Source organism: Ochotona curzoniae, unplaced genomic scaffold (assembly GCF_017591425.1).
Source record: "Ochotona curzoniae isolate NIBS_2020 unplaced genomic scaffold, NIBS_Ocur_1.0 contig_64, whole genome shotgun sequence".
Classification (NCBI taxonomy): Eukaryota; Metazoa; Chordata; class Mammalia; order Lagomorpha; family Ochotonidae; genus Ochotona; species Ochotona curzoniae.
Window position 1 is genome coordinate 43,381,169 of NW_024466502.1, and position 23,921 is coordinate 43,405,089.

Here is a 23,921-nt window from a genome sequence, read left to right on the forward strand (position 1 = left end):
GTCCCGCGATCCAATAGTAGTAACATTTTTGTCATCTGATTGATATGTAACCCTACGGTTGGCTGATTCCTAACTTTGAGATCAGGACCAGCACCACTATAACTCATGCCTGAATGATACTTACAGAATATACTCATTTTCTCCATAAGGCACACCACAGGCTATGTGTGCTTAGGAACAAAGGGACAACACTTACTTAGGGGGTGTTTAAAATGTGAAATCACCAACAGAATACACAAAAACTCCCAAAAACCATGTCACAAAATAAATCACACATTCCTGATCAATCTTAGCAAGACAGAAGAGAAAGGAGGGCAGATGGGGCCAATGAACTTCCTAATTTTCCTCAGCACCTAAAACCCTATCATTTCAATATCAGCTTATTCATCACACTTCAATGAATGCATACCAACTCTGAAATCATCAGTATGGAGCGAATTACATCTAGCTCCTTTGATTTTCTAATTCCTTTCATAAAAATAGAACAAAACAAAGACTCCTAAGCTAGTGCCACCCCCATCCCCTGCTATAGGTTATTTTGTCCCTGGAGGCATTTTCAGTTGTCACTGTTGAGAGGCTGCTCCTGGCATCTGGTGATGCTATAAGACATCCTGCAATGTACAGGATATGGCCCAGAGCAAATCAGTAGGACTGAAGTTAACAAAATTCTGCTCTAAGCCACAAGTGTTTTCATCTTATGAAAAGTCAGTGACAAATAGAATAATAATAAAAAAAAAAAACAGGAGGGAAGTGCTCTAGAACAGGGCTAACCCATGAAACTTTCTCTAAGGATGGAAATGTCCTATATCTGGATTGTCCTCAATACTTTAAGTACAGTTAGCATGAGTGAAGAACTAAGTATTTAATTTTGATGTATGCAAATTTAATTTGAAATAACCACATGGACTACTGACTGCCATACTGGGTAGCACAGTTACAGAATAAAGTTCACGCTACAGAAACAATACAAATTGTACTATAGAAGACTTGATTGAAACCTAGTTGGAAAATCAACTAAGTGATTTTCTTAAGATTTATTTATTTTTATCTCAAAGTCAGATATACAGAAAAGAGGAGAGACAGACAGGAAGATCTTGTGCCCGTAGCTTCACTCCCTAAGTGGATGTAACTGAGCTGATCCAAAGCCAGGAGCTTGGAGCTTCCTCCAGATCTCTAAGCAGATGCAGAGTACCAAGGCTTTGGGCCCTCCTCCACTGCTTTCCCAGGGCCACAAACAGAGAGCTGGATGAGAAGTGGGGCTGCTGGGGTTAGAACTGGCACCCATATGAGATCCCAGCAGGTGCAAGGTGAGGACCTTAGCCACTAGGAATCACATCGGGCCCCTAAGTGATATGTTGAACTCAACAAATGAGAATGGAACAGCATCCTGTTGGCAAGATATACACTTAAATAGCAGTATGACGAACTTAGGACTGTTTATGACAGACTATGCTATTGTAATAATATAGGGGAAATCGGGGGGGGGGGTTAGGGAAATCTCAGAGACTATAGAACTGCATCATAAACTAATAATGATAATTTTTAAAACTCCTAAATGGGAAGATGTGATAATTATATTTTATGACATGACAAAGTAGTAAAGGGTAAAATGTTGTGGCAGTGTGTGTGACCATTAGAGGAGAAGAGGCAAATATGACAACTAAGTTAAATGTGGGACTCTGAATTAGATCCTGTAGCAGGTAAATGATATTAGTAAAAAAAACATGGTGAAATAAGAATAAAATCTGTAGTAATACAGTTAACAGGATTACAGCAATACTAGTTCTCAAATGTAACCATTACACTATGTTTATGTAAGATGTTGACGTTAAGGGAAATTGGGTAAGAGGAATTCTCTCGGTACCATTTTTGTAACTATGTATATTTAAAATTATCTCTAAAATGTTTTTTAAATGTTATGCTAAGAGTTAGAGGAAGTTTCCAGGAAAAGCTCAAAATTATTTATGTGGTGAATAATGTCATTCTACCCTCTGTGCTCTGCCTACCTCTGCAACAGGTTTTCGCCTTGCATTTCTACTTTCAAGTCACACAAGGCTTCTTTTCAATTGTCATCAACCCTTTTCACGTGATGAATACACTCTGCTCCTGGAGACAACCATTTCCTTACAAAACCCTTTAGACACAGCCTGGATTCAGTTTGCAGACTGTGAATCCCATAGCACTTTTATCTTTCTCTTTGGTTGCATACATCACCCTTGTCATTTCCTAATGTGGCTAATGTTTGTGTCTCCCTTACACAGTATTCACAGCTGGACTGACTGTACAGATGCTCATCTCTGCGTTTGAACAAACTCAGCACTTGACTCACACATTCAAAGTTTACTGAGGCACCAAGATACAGTTGTTATCCAGCAGACATGGTCCTCACTAGACAAACAGCAGAGGACTCAGAAATACAGTGAGTTACAGCTGTGATGCAGTTGGACTTTATAATGCAATGTGATAGAGGAAGCCCAACTATATTTATGCTCTGGATTTTCATCTCTATAAGTAGAGTTGATCAAAGCCTTTTTCTTCCAAAGTCTGGCTAGCAAAAGCCAGGGAAGCTCTTCCCAACAAAACTCTACTTTCCCATCCTTCTCCAAGTCAGACCTATGGATACCTCCTACAGACTGAGAATCATTGAATCCCAGTTTCTACTTTTGTGTCTGATTGGGAGGACTCTTAAATTTTCAAGACCTCTGTTGACTCAAGAAGGGTTCCATCTGATCACCTCCTCAAACTCTCTGAGAAGTCTGCCAACTCCTAAGTAAGCCATTTATTCATTGAAAAAGTACCTTTGAGAATCAATGATGTAGCAAGAACCCAGCTCACACAAGCTGAGGATCAAATGCTGATCACATCCTGTCTACCTCACAGAAGTGATAATCTGGTAATGGACACAGACAATAATAAGATGTGTTCACAGAATATAGATGAGTGTTTCAGGAAAGAAAGTGTGAGGCATTAAAAAGCAAGAAGTATGAGTAGTGGAAGGGACTGTTTGCAGCAACATGGTTGTTTTCCATTGGGTAGTGGGGAAAGACCCATGACTGGAGTGAAGAGGGGAAGAAAGCAAAAGAAACAGCACTGGAGCCATCTGCAGGGAGAGGAAAACCACAACTGCAAATCCTTGGGTCAGAAGTGAGGCAGCATGTGCCTGCATGGAGGCTGCATGGCTGGATCTGAAAGCCCAATGGGGAGGGAGCTGGCAGCTGGTTTTCTTGGTTCCTGATGGGTCAGTCACATAGCCTTGTAGACCACAATGACCCCTGCATAAGAGACAGGGCATCTTCCAGAAGGTTCTAAGAACCTTGCATCACATGCATCCCACAAAAACTATGCACTGCCCAACTCAATTATTCTTCCCATGACGTGACATGTTAAGCGGGCAACCAGTAGTCCATACTTACTAGGCTCCACTGGAGTACCACAGCCAGCACAGAAGAAATTCTGGGCTGCTACCACCAGGTCCCTCCTAAACCAAGAAAACAACAACAGTGGTTATATTTCAGAGAAGTGAACAGAGCATTTTTTCACATAGAGGAAAAGAAATGGAATGGTGATTTTTTTTTGTCTTAGAGCCTGTATCATGTTTCATTTGTAATAAATGAATAAATAAATAAATACTCCATATAGTTTTCCAGCTGAAATCTCTGGGTCTTTGTGGAACTTTCTACAACTCTGTAAAAATTTGGTATCCCAAGTGGAGGTCAATATTGCAAACAGCTCCTCCACCTCATTGCCCTTGCAGACAGGATCCTCTCTTGAGAAAGAACTAGAGACACATACTACAGGCGAAGACCATTCAGGAAGACCAAAAGATGATGTGATCTAAAAGTCCACAAATATATCCAAAGAAATCAAGTAGAATAAGAGGTAATATCAGACAAAGCAGTCAACAGTTTTGGTGAGGAAAACTCTGCCAAAACGTTTTCTTATTGAAATGCTGTGCCAAGAATTTACACATAGTTTAAAAGCATGAAATGTAAAATTTGGTCACAGTTTAGGGTCAGCAAAAGTGGCCAAGGTGAGAAAAAAAATGCTAAATCTCTGTTCATATACCTTGGACAGCATCTGGGGAAACCCCATGCTAAGGAGAGAACTCCCCCTCAACACATGTCTAGAGAGGGGGCTCTTGGACTCAAGCAGCCCCAGAGACATTTTCTCAAATGAAAAAAAGACAGAAGAATACACATCCATTGGGCTCCTCTCTGGCAAACAGTGAACCTATCTCGCCAGTCCCTCCTTGCAGCTTGCAATGCCAAATTAAACACAAGCCAAGAGGAAATGAAAAGTTGTGTCAGGTCAAAACCTTGCCTATAGCGCTCATCTTATACACTTTAAATATTCATGTACATAATGAACACACTTAGGATGTTTCTACAGTTTCATAGAAAATGATAAAAATATGATGCAAGGAATTTCAATTTTTTTCTATAAAAATAAATCTTTGAGAGAGGAGAAAGAGTTTGAGAAAGAAATCTTTTAGCCATTGATTCATTCCTCAAATGCCCAGATAATCCAGCGATAGGTCAAGAGAAACCCAGGAGTCAGCAAGTCCCTATGGAACTCCAGCCAGGTCTTCCAACTGGACACCAAGGACTCAAATATCTGAGTACTGATGGCCTCTGGGGACATAGATTATCAGAAAGCTGGATCAGAAATAGCTAAGATCTGAACAAGGCACTCCAGTGTGGGGGAGGGCATCCCAAGCTGCAGCTTACCCCACAACACCAAAACACCCATTCTGTACATTTCCCCTTTAATTCAGTTTTCCAGGGTCTCATTTAAAGAATCCTCTTAGTTCAACAAATTAGGCAGATGGCTTTACTCTTTCTAAGTGTATCATCTTCAATGACTTTTGTTATCTCTTAGAGAACAAAAAACATTGTATTTTTATTCTATTACATTTCTTAACCATGCGAGTTGCCCTTAAGGTCAAATTTTCTCTTTTTTCTTAAAAACATATATATTCACCAATTTTTACTTCATGCTGAGTACATTGGAAAATAGTGTTTCCATCTTTTAATGTTATTGTTGATGATTGTTATGTTTCAATGTTAGCCACTTTGCTAAGCCTGTTTAATATTCAATTTTACATAACATTCATACTTAAGGGATACATAATTGTATTCCCAACTGTGAAAATGAATCCCTAAAAGCCCACAAAAAATAAGGTACCGAGAAAGCTTGGCCAGAAAAATATCCCCAGCTTTCCTTTTCCTAAAATAGATTTTCCACATCACTCAGCATTTTGTTGTTGTTGTTGTTGTTTGCGTCTCTTCCTTTTGTTCACTTCCTTAGAGAGTCAGGTGGCATCCACCACAACTTGTTTTGGATGGAGTGGAGGCTCATGCTGGGGCCCATATACTTACTTGACTGATGGATGAACAGTAAGTATGATTTGAAATCTCGGTGGGGCCCAGCCTTCAGTCTCTCTGATCTTAGATTTCAATTTAATTTCTTCTACTATATCCACACTGGCTTCAAAGTCTTGTCGGACGCAATCCTCATTAACCACCTGCACAATACATCAGAGGATTTAGGAACATGTTAAATGAGTACTTTCCAAAAATTTAGGCAAAAGAACATTTAAACATATTTCCCACATGATCATGGACTATGAAAAATGTCAAATGTTTTCAACTGATCTGAAGGGCATGGTAAAGCCAGCTGGAGAACACTCTCCAACACCACCCAGGGGATTGCTTGCCCTAGCGTGCCTCATTCATTTGCTTGCAGACTCCAAACTTACTGCAAATAGGTCCTTTTGAATTAGAATACAAGTTGGCTAGTTTTTATTTGAAAGGTTCACGACCAAAAGTGCCTTAGATTTGTGAGGTTTGTTTGTGTTTTTTTTTTGTTGTTGTTGTTGTTTTACTTTTAGAATATTTGCATAATTTTCCTGGTTGAGCAACCCTAATCCAAAAATCTGAACTCTGAAATGTTCTGAAAGTCACACTGTTTGAATGTATTCCCTGGTACTTTTGTAAACAGCAGAAGCCTCAACCTTCCCAGTCAACAGACTGACAGATGTTTCTGTGGTCAAAGCCACAGCCCCTGTGGTCCCTCTTCCCCAAAGCAGCTCTGTTCAGGACAGTCCCTTGCTTATCAACGTGCATTTCTCTTATTTTCATTTAAAATGTGAACTCCTCAAATTAGCACCCACAACCTCAGGTAATTGGGAACTGCCATTCAAGCCTCACATGCGTGAAGATCAACAACCCCCTCCCAGCTCCACCCCATCACCTCTCTGCACACAGATTCTCACAGTTAATCCAGCTTCAGAGCCATTCTGCCCTCTCTCCACTTACATCCCAGCACCCTTGGCCAAGTGTACCCTTCCCCATACTTCTACCTGCAACAGCATTGCCCATCACAAGAACTGGCTCAAGTCCTGAGATTTCCAATCAGCTTTTCCACATACTGAGTTGAAATCAAGCACTCCCTTCCTTTGCTCTTCCACATCCACAGTGCTTTTTGCATAGCCCCATTTTAGCCTTTTTAACAAGACTCCATGCTTTCAGAGAAGCAGAAAGTCCTGCAAGGGAACTAGCATGTATTTCACATCAGGCAGTCCAGGGCACAATTCCTGCTTTAACCATAGACCAGTTCTGCTGGGAACTTAGGCCAGCCACTTTCAAAAGTGAAAGCACCAGCACCATCCACGTAATAGCATTCATCTGAGGATGAAAATGCAGATTGCTAAACGCAGCCGGGGAACATTATCAGCCACTGATTTCAGGCTAGGTTAGTCATTCAGTCTGAGCCTCCCCCAACACCCCGAAATGGCACAGGAAACCTGTGTCTGAGCTGAATAGGCCAGGTCAAATGAGACTTGAGCAAGTTTAGAGTCAAACTCTTTTAGTACTTACTATGGAGCTGGCTGCATTCAGGGAACTTGTAAGCTGACAGTCAGCCACTGACAGCATCCAGCACTTCCGAAATACTTGGTATAACTCTTTGGCTAACAGTTCAGCAGCATTGAAGTCTGGTTCATAATTGATACTGAAATGTAAGAGATGCAAAAACTGGACACAGAAACTCATGAGAGTATGGCTGAGGTCCTCGTTGGGTTTTCTACTGTTCTTCCCATCTCCTAAATTCAGAAGAGGTCGCAACAGTGTGAGACCGTGCCTTACTCACTCACCAAATATGTTACTCCATGCCCTCCATGCTTACCTTCCACACTCAGCAAACAGAAACGTTACCCATTAAGGATATGAGCAATTGGAGGTATAGTGAAAAGAGCACTGGTTTAGAGTCAGGAGACTTGAGCTCAAGACCTACTTATTGCTCCAACAGTATTGCTATTCAAGGCACATATTCTGCATGCCTCAATTTCTAGGTCTATAAAATGAATGGAGTTTAAACATAAATGTATATATTCACAATGCCGTCCAGTTGATCCATGAGAATTAAGTGAGAACATAAACAAGACATTTGTATACTACAGAACATTGTAGAAGCTTTGGGAGGGATTGTTGATGGAATTGGCTGAACTTGGCCCAGGTGTCATGGGTGCAATGCTCACAAGGCCCAGGCATCTATGCACTTGGAAGACAGATACCTCCTAGTGGAATTGCAGGAACATCTACAGGTCTCTATGATGTCATTAAGCTCTCCAAGTTCTGTGGGAAGATAAAATAAAGAGTAATGAGGTCCTTTAGTCTGTTTCACTTAGTCACTATCCATTTTGGAACAGCTCCCCACTCCCCAAAAAGAACCAATGATTCAGCATCTTCATGTTCCACTTGGGGTGATGGTGGGGAGGGCAGTGGGATGGAGGGAGGTTGTCTGAGACTACAGATTGAACAAAGATGGGATTGCACCTAAAACTTCGCCAAAACTTAATTCACAGGCTAAACAGATATCAGAAGATAAATGAATATTTGGTTTTTCATTCAGTTCTACAAGTGAGATAAAAGTTTAGCTAACAAGACATTTGAAATAAGAAGAGAACCTGGTGCTGTAACCTAGCAGCTAACGTCCTCGCCTTGCACACGCAGGAACCCATGTGGATACCAGTTCTAGTCCCGGTGGCCCTGCTTCCCATCCAGCTCCCCACTTGTGACCTGGGAAAACAGTGCAGGGTGACGCAAAGCCTTGAGACCCTGCACCAACATGGAAGATCTGGAAGAAGCCCCTGATTCTTGGCTTTGGATTGGCTCAGCTCCAGCCACTGTAGTCACTTTGGGAGTGAACTAGCGGATAGAAGATCTTTCTCTGTCTCTCCTCTGTATAGCTGACTTTCCAATAACAAATAAACAAATCTTTAAAAAAAATCTACCTTCTAAGAAAAAGGTCTGAAATAAGAATAATATCTTATAATTTTTTATCAGGGGCCTATTCTGCTCTTAGGAGAAGATTCTTCCTGTGTGACACGCATCCAAATCTCACCTAAAATCACAAAGTCATCGAAGTCACATTTGCAGGCCTCCTTCACCACGTCAGAGAAGGCAGGTGTTTCAGTTATTGCCCTGGCTTGTATTATAGCACAGCCTGGAAAAAATGGAGAAAGGAATGTTCACTAACAAGAAGGAAAGACCCTACCTACCCAACACCAATGAAGCCAGAGAACGGAAAGAACTGAGAAATCACTCTAAAAAAAATTCTAGAGTTCAGCTTCAAGAATTTTAAAAACCAAAATGCAGGAAGGTGTTTTCATCTTCTAACCTCCTCGGTGACTAAGTGAAACAGATTGATGAATATCTAAATCATAATACAAGTCTATCTACCTACTTTTAGGTAGATATTTAAAATTTTCATTAACTGTTTTTAAGAATCAAAAAGGGATAAAAAAAAAAACAACTTTAGTTTCACTGGAAATCAAGGAGTAGGAAGAAGCATAAATATTCCAAGGAAATGAATAGTATCAGCCCATGTGAGCCCAAGAACCTATGACTATGTGCTATTACGGAAATAAATTCATTGCAGTATAAATATGGAAAACCAGCCTCTAGTTTTGAGTTTTGTTATGTTGTTTTGGAAGGAAGAGGATTGTGAGGGAGTGATGGAGAGATGATAATTCAGATATGCTATGTTAAGAGGGCAATAGTACCTGTTGGAGGTTGCAGATATGACTGCCTCAGCAAAGAGAAGAAATGGAGAAAAGAAGTGTTTTTAAGCACCTCAAATTACAAGTCCTGGGGTCTAACCTATGGTTGAGCTCCACAGGTCCAGGCCATACAAATCAAACCCTGAGAAGAGAGGTGTGGGTCCACAAACAGACTGGGTTAGCATCAACAGTCAGGGAATGACTGAACCTGTACAGTGAATAAAATTGCCCAGGAGGCAACTACAGCACTGAAGGCAGGACTCCCATTCAGCCAAAGTAAGAATGCAGCAAACTCTAACATGAGTGGTCAATGTAAGAAATTGTAAATGTAAGTTCATCCTTAAGGAGGAACTCCCAGTCTCTGAATAAGCCAAGCTGCTCCCACTGGTGTCCATTGTCCTGGGCCCTTGTCTGGGAGTCCCCGCTCATTGCCTCCTGCACAGAAGATCCTGAAAGGAGGGAACCCATCCTGTGCTCTGCTCCCACCCAGCACCCAGCATCCAACACAACACAGGCTCAGTGCTGCAGGAATGGAAGAGAACTACTTGGAAAAGGAAAGACTGTGAGAAGAGCTAGGAAACTGCTGTGTGTCTAAAAATGAGGGAAGAGGAAAGCCATCTGCTGTAGCTGCAAACAAGAGACATAAAAGAAAGATAAAAATCCAGTCAAAACCAAAACAAAGCATAGAATTGTACAACTGGATGGAACATAACCATTCCCCCAGAAATGGTGGATTTACTGAAAAAGCTTTAGAGAGTGAGGATGTAGCACATTGGTTAAGACACCTACAGTCCATATTAGGGGCCCTGGGTTCAATTTGGGGTTGCAGCTGCTGACTTCAGCTTCCTGCTAATATACACCCTGGGAGACAACAAGTGATGGCCAAGGCATTGGCTTTCTGTCACCCACATGGGAGAGCAAGCACTTCAGCTGAGTTCTACGCTCTTCTCTTCAGCCTTAGTCCTACCCTAGCTGTCACAGGCATCTGGGGAAGGAATATGTAGATGGAAAAGCTGTTTTTCCTGTTTCTTTGTCTCTCTCCCCACTCCACCTCTCAAACACATAGAGATTAAACTAAAAAGAAGTTTTGGTCAAAGTATTTAAATGCTTGCCTTCATAGTCACTGTCTGAAGAAGCGGAAGACCCAGATTCTTGCTTCGTGTCAGGAAATGTTGCTTCAGAGTTAGCCCGACTGTGCTCAGAGGATGTGCCGGCCTCCTCTCCATCCCAGCCCTCTGCTTGCTGTTGGCCCAGGATATTACACTTCACCTTTTCCATGGCTGATATAATCGCATCGGCAACATAAAAGTGGGCATTTTCCTGCAAGGAAAAAGATAATCAAAGAAAATACCAGCATTATCAATCAACTTTTTTTTGTCATTGAAAATACATTAGATTTGAACAATCAAGAAGCACTCTCCTCCAAAGTTTGGGTGCAATGATATAGTGCATGTAATCATAAGTGCTCATGTAATAGAACTTTGATGCAAAAGTATGAGATCCTTCCCAAAAAAGTTCACGGAAAAGGAAACTAGAAGATAAGTTTATATTGGTTTAAAAATGAACTTGAAATCCATGAGTAGCTTTTTCAGAATATATATTTTCCCTGAGCTTTTGGATAACGACTTGTACGTCACTCTGATTCGCATCCCACATCATCCAGAGAAATATATTTAGCCACTGTAACCAACAGACAATCCAGGTGGAATTTCTGGTGACAGAAATCCCTCATTCATCACTCACGGGACTTTTCAGCTTAGTTCAGACCCCACCTTGGAACCCCTCTCAATTCCTGTGCCTGGCAGCCCCTATAAATCAGAAGCTGAAATGAAACCTATCTGGCATGCCTCAGCAAGGTGAAATTTTCAGAGTTAAGTCCGAACAGCATTATCTAGGGAGTTAAGATTCTATTGGTAAGACAAAACAAAAAAATGACAGCAGTTACCTTTTCTACATCAACAGGGAGCATGAATGCCTCTGGTGAGAAGGAATTCAAAGAAGCAGTTCTTCGAGTAACTTGAACATCACCTGCCAATACAGCAAGTTATTAAAAATGGAGAAAGGGAAGAATGAAGAGTATCTAAGCAAACAAAGCCATTCTAGAGGGCAGCTTTTAAGCACTAATTAAAAAAAAAAAAAAAAAGAACAACCTGGCAGAATTCTAGAATAAAGTATGATTTAAAAAAAAAAAAAGAAAAGCCCTTGTGATGGTAGGCCTTAATGATGACTATTTCTCAGAGCTGCTGTGGAGTAATGGACAAAACCACTGGGATGCAAGAGAACCATGAAGAAAATAGTTTAGAAAGAGAAGAGGATGATGAGGAAAACTCTAGGAAATGGGAAAAGTGAGAACCACAGCCCAGGGCAGGACCCTAAGCATCACTGCCAGAGCTCCCTGGCAATAGAAACAAAGTCCATCAGAAAAAGGTCTGTACTGCTTCTCTAAAATAATCCTCCTCCAGTCAAAATCCAAAAACCGCAGAAGGTATATCCTACCAATTTCCTATTTTCTTACACCCTTCAACCACTCCACAATTGGTAATGACTACCATCAAAACAAGCCTTATTTTTGTCACGTGGTTTTGTTTTGCAGATTTTCTTCAAGATTTATTTATTTTTATTGGAAACTTGGATATACAGAGAAAAGGAGAGAAAGAGAGGGAGTCCTTCCTGATTCACTCCGCAGATTCACTCCCCAAATGGCCGCAACGGCCAGAGCTGAGCCAATCCAAAGCCAGGAGCCAGGAGCTTCTGGATCTCCCAGGTGGGTGCAGGGTCCCAATGCTTTGGGCCATGATTGACTGCTTTCCCAGGCCACAGGCAGGGAGCTGGATGGGAAGCAGGGCAGCCAGGATAGGAACAGGTGCCCATACGGGATCCCAGGCGTGTAAGGCTAGGACTTTAGCTGCCAGGCTACCATGCTGGGTCCTGTTTTGCAGATTTTAAAGCAAAAGTATCCATGGCCACAAGAGCTCCTTTGGCTCAGTCTACCAAATTAGAACACAATGTCCTGGGACTAACCCAGTGGCATATCATGCTAATTCTTAACCTGCAGCACCAGCATTCCCTGTGGCCCGGCTACTTCACTTCTAGTCCAGCTCCCTGCTAATGGCCTGGGAAGGCAGCAGAGGATGGTTGAATTCCTTGGGCCATTTTACCACATGGGAGACCTGGAAGAAGCTCCTGGATCCCAGCTTCAGATCAGCTCAATTCTACTCATTGTGCCCATCTGGAAAGTCAACCAGCAAATGGAAAATATTTCCGTCCTTTCCTCTCCCTTTCTCTCTCTGTAACTCTCACTTCCAAGTAAAATAAACAAGTCTTAAATAATAAATAACACAATGCTCCAAATGCCTGTTTTCCCCACATAACTCCCAGAACGGTAACAAAGGAGCAAGCAGCCTCACTCAAGTCCCTTGCTTCACATTCAAGAAAGCAGCTGCGGCATGGAACACTCCAGGCCTCATAGCCTCAGAAGCCAAAAGGAGCTGGTCAGACTTTCTCTGCAAACAATGAGGAAGCAGATATAGTAGAACTTGAAGGTCACCCAATATCTGTTACAACTACACTATTCTGCCACTATAGTGACAAAGCAACTAGAGGCCACATAAAACTCTGTTGATAGGACTAGGATGCAGGCAGGAGTTTGTTCATAGATCATACTTCGTGGCTCCTGAACTTATCAGAAAATCACAGGAAAAAATAAGAGTGGATTGCAGTTCCAGCTCTCTACTGACTAGCTGTGCTTCTGTGTGAAAACATTCTCATCTCTCAAAGCAGGGTAATTGTCTACCCAACATCAAAAGAATTCGGGATGTGAAAGTGCTTTGCAGATGTGCAAATGGACGAAACTGCAAAGCTGTTTCCTAGAGCCTGAGGAAATGGTCACAGCCTCATGTGATCTTTTTCCCATCATATTTTCTAGGCAAGGAACCCTCTGCTGCTGCCATTTGAAATGCACTGGAAGCATCGCACAATCCATGTACTGCTGTTCTGTGCCTCTCCTCCCCATCACTGCCTCACTCCAAAGAAAGAAGGAATCAGGTCACTTGGGACTTCTCTTTTTTAATCCCATGGGCTCATCCCCTTACTAAACCTAAGAGATACTCTCAGAACACCGAACAGTGGTGGGAGGCCCACAGAAGGATTTCTGGGAGTCCCTGTATTGGGACAAAGGACTTAAAATCCTTGTTTTCTTTTTGGGAGAAAGGCAAAGGCATAGGCGAATGTTAGGGTGCAGAACTACTTTCAGCCTGGGGATCAACTCATCATTGGCAGCAGGGGCAGACAAGGCTGCAAAGATCTTAGGACAGTGAGTTTAGAACTTGACACTGTGGTGGTAGTTTGTAGGGAGGGGAAAAGGAGGACATGATCCAACGATTGACCAAGTCCTTCTCAATCGCTAACTTGCAAGGCACTCTTGATCCTGAGAACTAACCAGGAATGTTAGTGAAAAGATAGGACAAGAAAGCCAGTAAGGAGGCCTTCTTATGCTTTGTTCAAATTTGGTTCTTCTACTTCAAATTTAGCCCATCGAGTTTACCTCCCACCCCCCCAAAAAACCTGTTACTGACAAGGTGCTAAATATTTTTATGCTCTGATTTTTCAAATTGTTCCAATGTTGAAAATAAATGCCAGATTTTGGACATAATAAATACTAAAACATGCCACAAAAAAGAAAACCAGCTAATGAATGCACTCCTGAGTGGCACTCTGCATGCATTATCTTATTTTAGGAATTTTCATATTTTAGGAATATGGACATTACCTTAAAACAATGATAACACTTGCTTTTATAAAAAGAGATTATATGCAGTTATTGAGGGAAGCACAAGTGCTGTTTGTAAACCTTTTCTCATCATGCTCTGCTTAGGCATACATAAAAGGTGAGGCAAGTTCACTGCCCAGGCAGGTACAGGTGTACACTGGAACCCCTTCCAAGTATCTGGACATAACTTCCACAACTGAGATTAGTCCAGATAGTCCAGCTTTGCAGACAGTCCAACAACAGACTGTAGGTTATTAAAGGCAAATATCACATTATCAGTGGCATAAGGCATTGCTTTACAACTTCATTGATTTTTTTTAAATGACATTTCTACAGTCTAATGATACAGCATATACTTGGCTTCACCTGCTGTATCTATCCATGTTTCTGAGATGATGACAATAAGTGAGCTAGTGCAGAGACTTTTGATCAGAGATCTGTGAATTTTCTTTATTGGGGAAGACCCTAAGGTGGGCTTCTGATGGAGGGAAAGTGGACAGAAATGAGGAAAGACCCGGAGGAAGGACAACTACCCCAGCCAAATGAAGACAGCAAATATCTGGGCAAATGGCGACTACGTCAGCCAATGGACATTGAAAATGCTCCCTCATTCTTGGATCAGTGAGATCAACAACATTTTACAACTACTGAAACCACCTAGGCAGAACCCTCGGCATGTGCACCACACATTGTCACCCTGGGTTGATACCGGGTGGCCATTCTGCATCCCTGGGTACTGGGTGACTTGGAGGCTGAATATGGCTCCTCCCTCTCCTCCTCCCCACCAGCCAAAACAGGAAGGATATCTGGAAACAATCATCATACTCACTTTTCCCTAATCCTTGATCCACCCGATCCACCCCACTCTGATCAACTACATGAACCTCATCTAAAATTTTAAAAAAATTTTTTAATTAAAACAATTAAAAAGAAATGAGGGAAGTCACGGAGAAAACACTACCTCGATCAGCAGCCTCTGGCAGATGGGAGGGCTCCAGAAAAGCACCACCAACCTCAGAACACCTGCTCCAGCCCAAACACCTGGAGCTAGCGAGGAGAGACATATGACGAGAACATCCAGTTGAGGTCAAGGAGAAGTCATTGTTCTTTTCGCCTGAGCCTTGGGCAGACACCCCACCCACACAGTCTGCAGTGTCCTCACACAACTCTGTCTCTCCAGAAGAGTCCCTGAGGAAGGGTGGAGAAGGGCTCAAGGGAGGGGTGGCATCTGCCACCGACATGTTTGCATTGTCCCCCACTGTTGGCATCCGGGAAGGCAAGTCCTGCAGCGGCAGCAGGGGCTGCACACACGGGGGGTTAATCCAGGCAGCTTTGTGCCTCCTGAGCCGGACATCTAATTGGCAGTGGGGGCGTTCAGTGTCCAGGAGGCAGAAGGAGTCAATGGCATCACTGGAGTCACTGCCGATCCCTTCCCAGGAGTTCATAGGGGACTCCTGCTGGCCTGATGACTGTGACACCATCCTTCCAGGCTCAGGGCAGCTGTGAGACCATTCACAAATGACAGGAGACGTTCTCTGGTGGTTGTAGCACTGCTTGATGAGGGACTTGAACCAGCCACATGGCCAGTCAGAGGTCTGAAGGAATTATCTGCAATGAGCAAAAGTCATCTGAGATGAATAATGTGTACTAGGGGATAACAAGATAGGAATATGAAGCTCTGCGATTCTATTGCACAGCAGGATGACTACAGACATTGGTAACACACTTCATATTTCTCTGTACAATAAAAACAGGATTTTGGATATTTTCATCACAAAGAAATGTCAGATATTAAAAAATAGATATATTTACCCTAATTGGACATTACACAATTTATACATGTACTGAAACATCTCACAGTACCCCATACTTACTTACATACATACATAAATACAAGTTTTATATATTTCTGTTAATAAATATTTTATACCATTAAAAAAAAGTGAGGAGGCAGCACTGTGGTCCAGTAGGGTAAGCTTCCACCTGAGGCACCAGTTCGAATCCCAACTGTTTCATTTCTGATCCAGTTCCCTGCTAACATTCCTAGGAAAGCAGCAGGAGATGGGTCAAGCTCCTGACCCCTGTACACATATGAGAGGCCAGATGAAGCTCCTGGCTCTTGGCTTCCAACCAGCCCAGCTCCAGCCCTTGCAGCCATTTAAGGAGTGAACAAGCAGATGAAAGATCTTTTTCACTGTTTGTGTGTCTCTGTCTCCTCCCCTCCCCCATACACTGCATCTGTCTCTAACTCTGCATTTCAAATGAAAACAAATAAATAAATCTTTAAGAAAAGAAAGGAAAGAAGTATTTGACATGATTGCTAAATTATCGCTTGCTACATCTTCATCCCTTATTGGAATACTTGCTTTGAGTCCAGGTTCCTCCATGTCGAATCAAGTTCCTTGATAATGTATACCTTGGGAGGAGCAGGTGACAGCTCAACTACCTGGGTTCTTACTGCCCAAATAAGAGATGCAGATATGTTCCTGATTCATGGCATTAGCCTGACCCAGCCCTGGCTATCGCAGGAATTTGGGGAATCAACAGATGAGAGATACTTCCCTGTCTGCCCCTCTGTTATCATTTCAAACCAAACAAAGAATAAACATACAATTTTTTAAGAAACATAGAGAACAGGACATTCATATTTTAGACAAAAGTCAATCATATTTTAGACAATAAATTCCAGTTGGTTTATGAGTCAAAATAACTAAATAAACCAACTACCAAAATCAGTAGGTTATCTAGCGGGTCTGACATTGGATTAGGAAACATTTTTCAAAGCACCAAAGTAATTGAAGATGCCACAGAGAATCACAGATGAACCACTAACTCACACACAACGAAGAACATCCAAACATCAAAGCCATTCCAACAAATTGACATGTGCAGTCCAAAGATACTCTTTTGTGTTTTTAAAATTCTTACTTAAATTCTTACTTAATTTTGGTATTTTACAAAAAAGGCAAGTGGCTTGTAACAGTGAGGGAGGATGACCAGTAACACTGTGCTTTGTGTAACTTACATTAGTTTATGGGCATACTTATATGGTAATCTCAATATCAACATATTATTAGTTTAGAATATTTAAGAATACACTGGGGATCCCGGGTGCTCCACAGGAGCCGCAAGCAGCTTCGGAGGCCCCGTTAGGGGTCCTTTTGCCCCCGCCTAGCTGGTGGTGGCAGAAGTGGCTCCATCGGGGCCTGTAGAGGTCACCTGACTCCCGTGTGTACTGCGGCAGCTGCGGGAGGTTTCAGAGACCCTGCCAAGGGTACTTTTGCCCCTGCCCAGATGGCAGTGGCAGAAGTGGCTCCATACTGGGCAGCCCATGCATCAACGGTTCTGGGTAAAGCACTCGGACCTCCCAGCAGTGACATGCTCTAGGGACTTGGGCATGTAGGCTTAAATGGGGTATGGGTTATGGCACAAGTGAAGCTGAGCGGGACCTCAGGGTTCACGTCTAGGAGAGAATGACTACTGTTTGACATCAATGGACAAGGCCATTGTATCTTCAGTTAAGTGACAGTGCTGAGTCCGAGTGATTTGGAGAGGGTAATGGGAAGACATTCAAAGGTCAGGCTGAGGCTCCAGCACACGTGGGGGACCTGAGCTCAGTAGCTAGCATCAACCATCACCAAGTACCATACACTGGCACACACTAAATCTAAGGAAGGCTAGGCCTACCAGACAGGACTAGATCATAGTAACTACCAGTGAGGGTCAGATCAGGGGAAGGGTGAAGTTATGATGGGCCAAGATAATAATTAGTACGTGAGAGAATCGGATCTTGTGGCAGAATCTTGGGCGGGGGGAATAAGTGGCTTCACCCCTGTGGAACTGCAATCTCTGGCATGCCCGAAAACTGTGGATAGGAACAGGCCTGGCTGAGGACAGCAAAAATCAGAGTGAATACAGACTTGAGGTCGGCTATATCAGTAAATTGACACTGGGAAGGTTGCCTTACCTTTGAATTGTCAAAACAGAAAGCATTTCAGAACTAGCCAAACCACTTGGTCAGAACCCTCAGAACATGCACTAAATCAGAAAGCTGGGTTGATATTGGGTGGCAGTTCTCTATCCCTGACTACTGAAACATTTGGGAGGCTGTGTGTGGCTTCCACCTTTATCTCTCCCCTTTCTCTAGAAACAAGCAGAAATAGAGAATTTGGAAACAATGATTTCACCCACTTTTCCCTAACCCTTAATCCTTTCCATACTAGTTACCAATGTAATCATTATCAAAAATAAACATTTTTATATATATAAAAATATATATAGTGTGTGTGTGTGTGTGTGAATCTTGAATCATGCTTAAAACGGTTCACTCAGACTCTATAAGAATTTTTTCTTTTATTTATCTATCTATTTGAGGCGACAACCAGAAAAGAGAACTTGCATTCACTGAGTCTCTTCTGAAATGCCCACAGTGCCTGGGATGAAGCCAGGGCTGACTCCAGCAGCCAGGAATCCAGTGCAAGTCTCTGACATGAGTGTCAGGGAGCCAACTACAGGAGCCATCACCTGGTTCCTCTGCAGGGTCTGACAGCAAGCTGGAATGAGGAGCAGACTTCGACTTAGGTATACCCATAGTGGGTACAGTCATCTTAACCAGTGTCTTAACTGATAGACTGAATATCCAACCCCCATTCACTCTCTTTTAGGCTCAGTTTTTAGCTTTAGTAAGAAAGGTGATGGTTAAAATGTCAACTGTTATTCAAATGAGAAACCCTCTTGTCATTAAAATTACAGCTTCAGTAAATATTTCCTTTTACTGCTCTCCCACCCTTTCTAGAACAAAAGAGCAATTTTCACAAGCAAGGGTGTCTATCAAGGGAAAATCCAGAAATAGGGCCTGGTCGGTGGCCTAGCAGCTAAAATCCTTGCCTTAAACGCGCTGAGATCCCATATGGTCGCCGATTCTAATCCCGGCAGCCCTGCTTCCCACCCAGCTCCCTGCTTGTGTCCTGGGAATGCAGTCGAGGACTTCCCAAAGCCTTGGGACCCTGCACCCGCAGGGGAGACCCAGAACAGCTCCTGGCTCCTGGCTTTGGATTGGCACAGTTCTGGCCATTATGGCCACTTGGGGAATAAGTCATCGGATGGAAGATCTTTCTCTCTGTCTCTCCTTCTCTCTAGATATCTGACTTTGCAATAAAAATAAAATAAATCTTAAAAAAAAAAAAGAAATCCAGAAATAAAAGCTACCTATCTAGGGAGGTTTAGCCAATTATGAATAATTTCACAGCATGTGCATAGTGCTGAATATGAGACTCTAGAATCCATTCCAGAACCTTATACCATCACTATGTGGGTAGACAATTCCCAAATGCCTATCTTGATATCTGACCTCCCCCTAGATTCCAGGATAGCATAATCTTGTTGCCTATTTGACACCTAAGAACATTTTAACCTGAAACAGAAAGGAGCCTGATTTCCTCCCAAACCAGCTCCTCTGGCATTTTCTCCCTTCTTCAGAAACAACACTATGTAGAACTAGCAGCAAATCCATGGCTTTAGCTGCTTCCCTAGTTTAGTACCACCTTCTCCCTCCTGGACACCCAGTCATGCCTTCTCAGTAGGCAGCCCTGCCTCCACAATCAACAGGCATCTCAGATCTTTTCTAAAACCTAACTCCCATCACACCATTTCCCTAATGGTTGCAATCTTCTCCAGGGACTTCTCTCCAAACTCCTTACCTCATCCTTGGGCCTGACGGGGTTCTGTCCCTGCAGACCTCTGAGCTTCATTCTCTTTCAGCTTCTCTGAGCCTCAGCCACACAGCCAGCTCTGCAGCCCAGGAAGAACCCTCGCATCCTGGAAGTATTGTTCTAGATTCCTGCTGATTGATTGAACTGCTCTTGCCCAAAATGGGCATCCATATGATCCCTTCTTGTCGTATGTACCTCGGTTTATGTATTACTTCCTCAAACAACTCTTTCCTAATGACCCCTCTTAACGTAGTTCCCCACTCACTCTCCATCACATTACCCTGTTCAGTTCTTATCACAACAGGGCTCACTTCCTGAAATATCAGTCCGCCCCACCCTAACATGACCATAAGCTCCCTAAGAGCAGTGGCCTTGTTGGTTCTCTGTGATGCTGCATCCTCTCCCCATATTACAGTGCATATGAAAGCTCAGCCAATGTCTATGAGCAAATTCAACAAAGTGCACATCAAGTGAAGAGCTACATCATGGTGAAACTCTGCTACAATGCCAGAACCCCAAAATGGTATTGGTTCATGTCCCAGCTGCTCCACTTCCAATCCAGTCCCCTGCTGACAACCTTGGAAAAGCAGAAGATAATTCAAGTATTTGGGTCCCTGTGCCTACAGGGGAGACTCAGATGAGGCTCCTAGCTTCAGTCTGACCCAGCCCTGGCTGTTGTAGCCATTTGGGGAGTAAATCCAATTTCTATAATAGATATAGTTGATTTATTACTAGGCCAGAATTATTCATACAGGCATAGATGTAATCTCATGTTTTCTAAAATTAGGAAATTTCTCAGAGCTGGCACCGTGGCATAGTAAATTAACCTTCCATCTGCAACACCAGTATCCCATATGGTTGTGGGTTTGTGTCCCAGCTGTTCCACGTCCAATCCAGCTCCCTGCTTATGACCTGAGAAAGCAGAAGACAGTTTAAATGGTTCAAGTCCTTGGACCTGCAGTCATGTGGGGTACCCAGAAGAAGCTCCTATTCCTGGCTTCAAAAGAGTTCAGCTCCAGCCACTGTAGCCATTTGGGATGCCAAACAGCAAATACAGGATATATATCTCTCGCTGTAAATGGCCTTTCAAAAAGTAATAAAATAAATATTTCTTTTAAATACAATTTCTCACCCAGTGGTTATAAGGAAAACTTAACAATTTCAAATAAACTCCAAAAAACCATATAGAAAAACTGTTTAAAAGTCCATGAATTTTCTTGATTTGGAAGCCCTCTCTCCTAGGTCACCTTTTTAGAGTGATACAGATGAAGATTATATGAACTGTCATACACCACAAAACAACATTTGGGACAATGGCAGGTCCTTCTTACACCAGAGGCCCCATAAGATGATAATTGCCTAGTGCCACAACCATTTAAGTTTGTGTAACACTTCCTGATGTTCGCGTAATGAGGAAATTGCCTAATGACTTCTTTTTCAAAGTATATTCCCATCATTGAACAATAGATGACTCTGTATGAGTATATATGCATACATCAGAGGGGTGTTTGGCAATTAAAATTCTTTCTTCCCATATTGCAGTGTCTGGGTTTGGACCAGATTCCAGCTTCTTGCTAATGCAAGCCCTGGGAGACACTGGGTGATTGCTCCACTCACTATTTGGGGGCCTGCCCTCCATGTGGGAGACCTGCACTGAGTTCCCTGTTTCCAGTTTTGACCTGACCCAAGCTCAGCCATTGTTGACATTTGCAGAATGAACCAGCAAATGGGAGATCTATCTAGCTGTCTCTCTTTCTTTCTGATCCTCAAATTTTCAAAAACATTTTTTAAAAGTTGTGGACCAATCAAATGGAGATAAAACTTACTTGGGGAGAAAAACAAACTTTGATTTCTATGGGTAGTTTATTTTCATAATATTTTCCATTAAATTTTTGAAGACCTCTCATGGTATGTGTATGTGCATGTGCAAACACACATACATCCACTCATATGTATGTATAAATACAAGCCCCAAATCACAACTCACAAAATATCACAGGATATACCTATGTCAACTGCCCTCAAAGTATTTCTTCCTCCTGCTGACCTCCAAGACCCTCTTGGTGGCATATCTTTTCCTCTCTGATAATTTTGAATTTTATAACCAAAAAATGAAACAATGACCATGATTTTTATAAAATGCCCCTAAACACAGAAGCCTGGAATAACAATTCAGTTTTTTTGAGTGTTCCCATCACACTAAATCTCACCAAATACAAATTCAATCTCAAAATGACACTGGCAACCTTATTATTACTTCCAGACCTTGTCCATCCATATGTCAGGTCAGAAGACATAACTTGCTTTCTTTTTAATAGACATACATGGAATTGGGCTGGACACACTCCATAGCTCCACATTACTCAAAACAGTGTGCCCTGATGATATTTCTCATTCTTCTTACCTATTTCTTTTTGTCAATGTTTTTATTACTTATTTCTTTTTGAAAGGCAGAGGTAGTGATACAGTTCTTCCCTCTTCTGATTCACTCCCCAAATGCCCACGACAACCAGGGCTAGGCCAGGTATAGGGCAGCATCCTAGAACCCCATCCAAGCCTTATGTTTTGGGTGGAATTGGGAGTGGAGTCAAACTCAGATGCAGGCACTCACACAGAAAATGGGCATTCCAAGCAGTATCTTATCTGCTATACCAAACACCTCTCTTCTTGAAAATTTCTATAGTACAAATACATCCTAACTTACTTAGCCAGACTCTAGTGATGAGAAATATTTCCAACTTTTCAGTTTTACAGAATGTACATCAATGAACACTCTTGTTCATGGTCTTTTTTTTCTTTTGGTTGTCTTTCTTTTACTAGTTTCTTTCTCTTAATAGATCCAACCTTAATCTTAGTCCATAGTTCATGATAAACTCATTATTTCCAGAGAACAAAGTTGTGTGTGTGTGTGTGTGTGTGTGTGTGTGTGTGTGTATACAGTGGGGGAAGATGTTTATAGATAGAAAATAAGTACTCTCAAACAATAAATGTGATCCCAGTGTTTTTTATAAACAGATTAAAACTAACAGTTGAAAGAGAGTCATATAATTTGTGACCTAAGTACATGGAGAAATAACAGACTTCTTCATAAAAAGCAGCTTTTAGAAGCAGGTGGTTTTCCCACTTCCTTCTGGAAAGGTATGGCTGCTTCATAGAGTAACCAACAGTTACCAAGTTACAGAAGCACATTTCCGAGCTGGAATAGAACCCTAGACATTTCAGGCTGTGCCTGAGGCCACAACTGTCCCAGTGACTAAAAAGAAAACGTCAAGATGAGTGTTCCTCAGGGAGCATGAGTGTCTGACATGTGGAAAAATACAGAGGAAACACCCTAATGAAGTTCACAGCTTCTTTTTTTTATAACTTTGTAATGCAAGCACTAATAGACCAGGTCCCATCCTAGAATTGCTGAGTATGTAGCTTTTGGCCATGTCACTGTCAGTTATTCAACTGAAAGTACTTGTTGAGCTTCTGTTACATGCCTGGCATTGCTTATGCTTGGAAACACTGGGGGTAACATAAGAGTGGTGACTAAAATAAGCGTATTTTCTCAGGGAAAAGGAATAGACATCCACATTCATACATTTCAGGCACTGAAAGAAAGTAATATGGATATAAGCAATGTTTAGCATGTTTTTAAAACACTTTGTACTGTCATAATTAAGGTTCTTTGCAAAGAACGCTTGAGTACAAGATAAAGTTGATTTCCTATTGAGATTTTCCTACTGGGGTCAATGGTAAGTACAGGCCAGGTTAATTGCTAATACATATGTGGCAGCAAATTTTCAGACAAAGGAAAGATGCTGAACCACTCCCTTCCAGCCTAGTCATTTGAACAGTTAGCGCCCTCAACCCCTAGGGAGTGACAGAAGCCCTACAACCACCACATAACCTCTGCAGCCTCTGCCCAGGTGCTCCTTTTGCAAGAAGGACCAATGTTTCAATTGGATAGCAGCCACCATGACCTCATCGTGACCCCACACAAGTCCTGCAGACTACAAGTGGCCAGCACTTGGATGGCAGAGCAACCTTAGCTCCTAATAGGTCTAGCAGTCTTAAAAGCACTCTATGAACAGGCACAAGGAAATCAGATTTGGGGTTTAGGTCTGTCTCTACCTGCACTACTACTCACTTGGCACACAACTGGTAGCATCAGAATAGAGACTCATCTTCAATATTTCCTTTCTAGGGAGGCTTCCTGGGTCACCTTATAAACAAGGGCAATCACCCAAGCAGCCTCCCAGCTCCAGCTCTGCCCTTCTCACCAACCTCCATTTTATTTAACTTCAATGACTATAAGAATGCTAAAAATCTATGTAAGCAACATTTTAAAGAATGTATTTAAGATTCTGCTTTGTTCCCAGACCTAGCACTCTTTCAG

General features: G+C 42.2%; 1 protein-coding gene across 9 annotated transcripts in view; it reads right to left on the reverse strand.

The window, feature by feature from the left end:
* RUBCNL (rubicon like autophagy enhancer) overlaps window positions 1-23,921 on the reverse strand; it is a 41,487-nt gene that overhangs the window by 8,480 nt on the left and 9,086 nt on the right. For 3 of the 9 annotated variants that reach the window (XM_040991401.1, XM_040991399.1, XM_040991394.1), the window contains exons 1-8: window positions 14,791-15,706; window positions 11,007-11,089; window positions 10,174-10,381; window positions 8,404-8,505; window positions 7,574-7,634; window positions 6,879-7,011; window positions 5,379-5,524; window positions 3,414-3,478 (exon numbers count right to left, since the gene is read on the reverse strand). In XM_040991401.1, the coding sequence (XP_040847335.1) occupies window positions 3,414-3,478; window positions 5,379-5,524; window positions 6,879-7,011; window positions 7,574-7,634; window positions 8,404-8,505; window positions 10,174-10,381; window positions 11,007-11,089; window positions 14,791-15,310 (1,318 nt within the window). In that variant the 5' untranslated portion in view covers window positions 15,311-15,706. Of the gene's footprint in view, window positions 1-3,413; window positions 3,479-5,378; window positions 5,525-6,878; window positions 7,012-7,573; window positions 7,635-8,403; window positions 8,506-10,173; window positions 10,382-11,006; window positions 11,090-14,658; window positions 14,676-14,790; window positions 15,708-19,528; window positions 20,024-23,921 lie in introns of those variants that run through there. The other 6 variants (XR_005884939.1, XM_040991398.1, XM_040991395.1 and 3 more) reach the window with 4 other exon arrangements.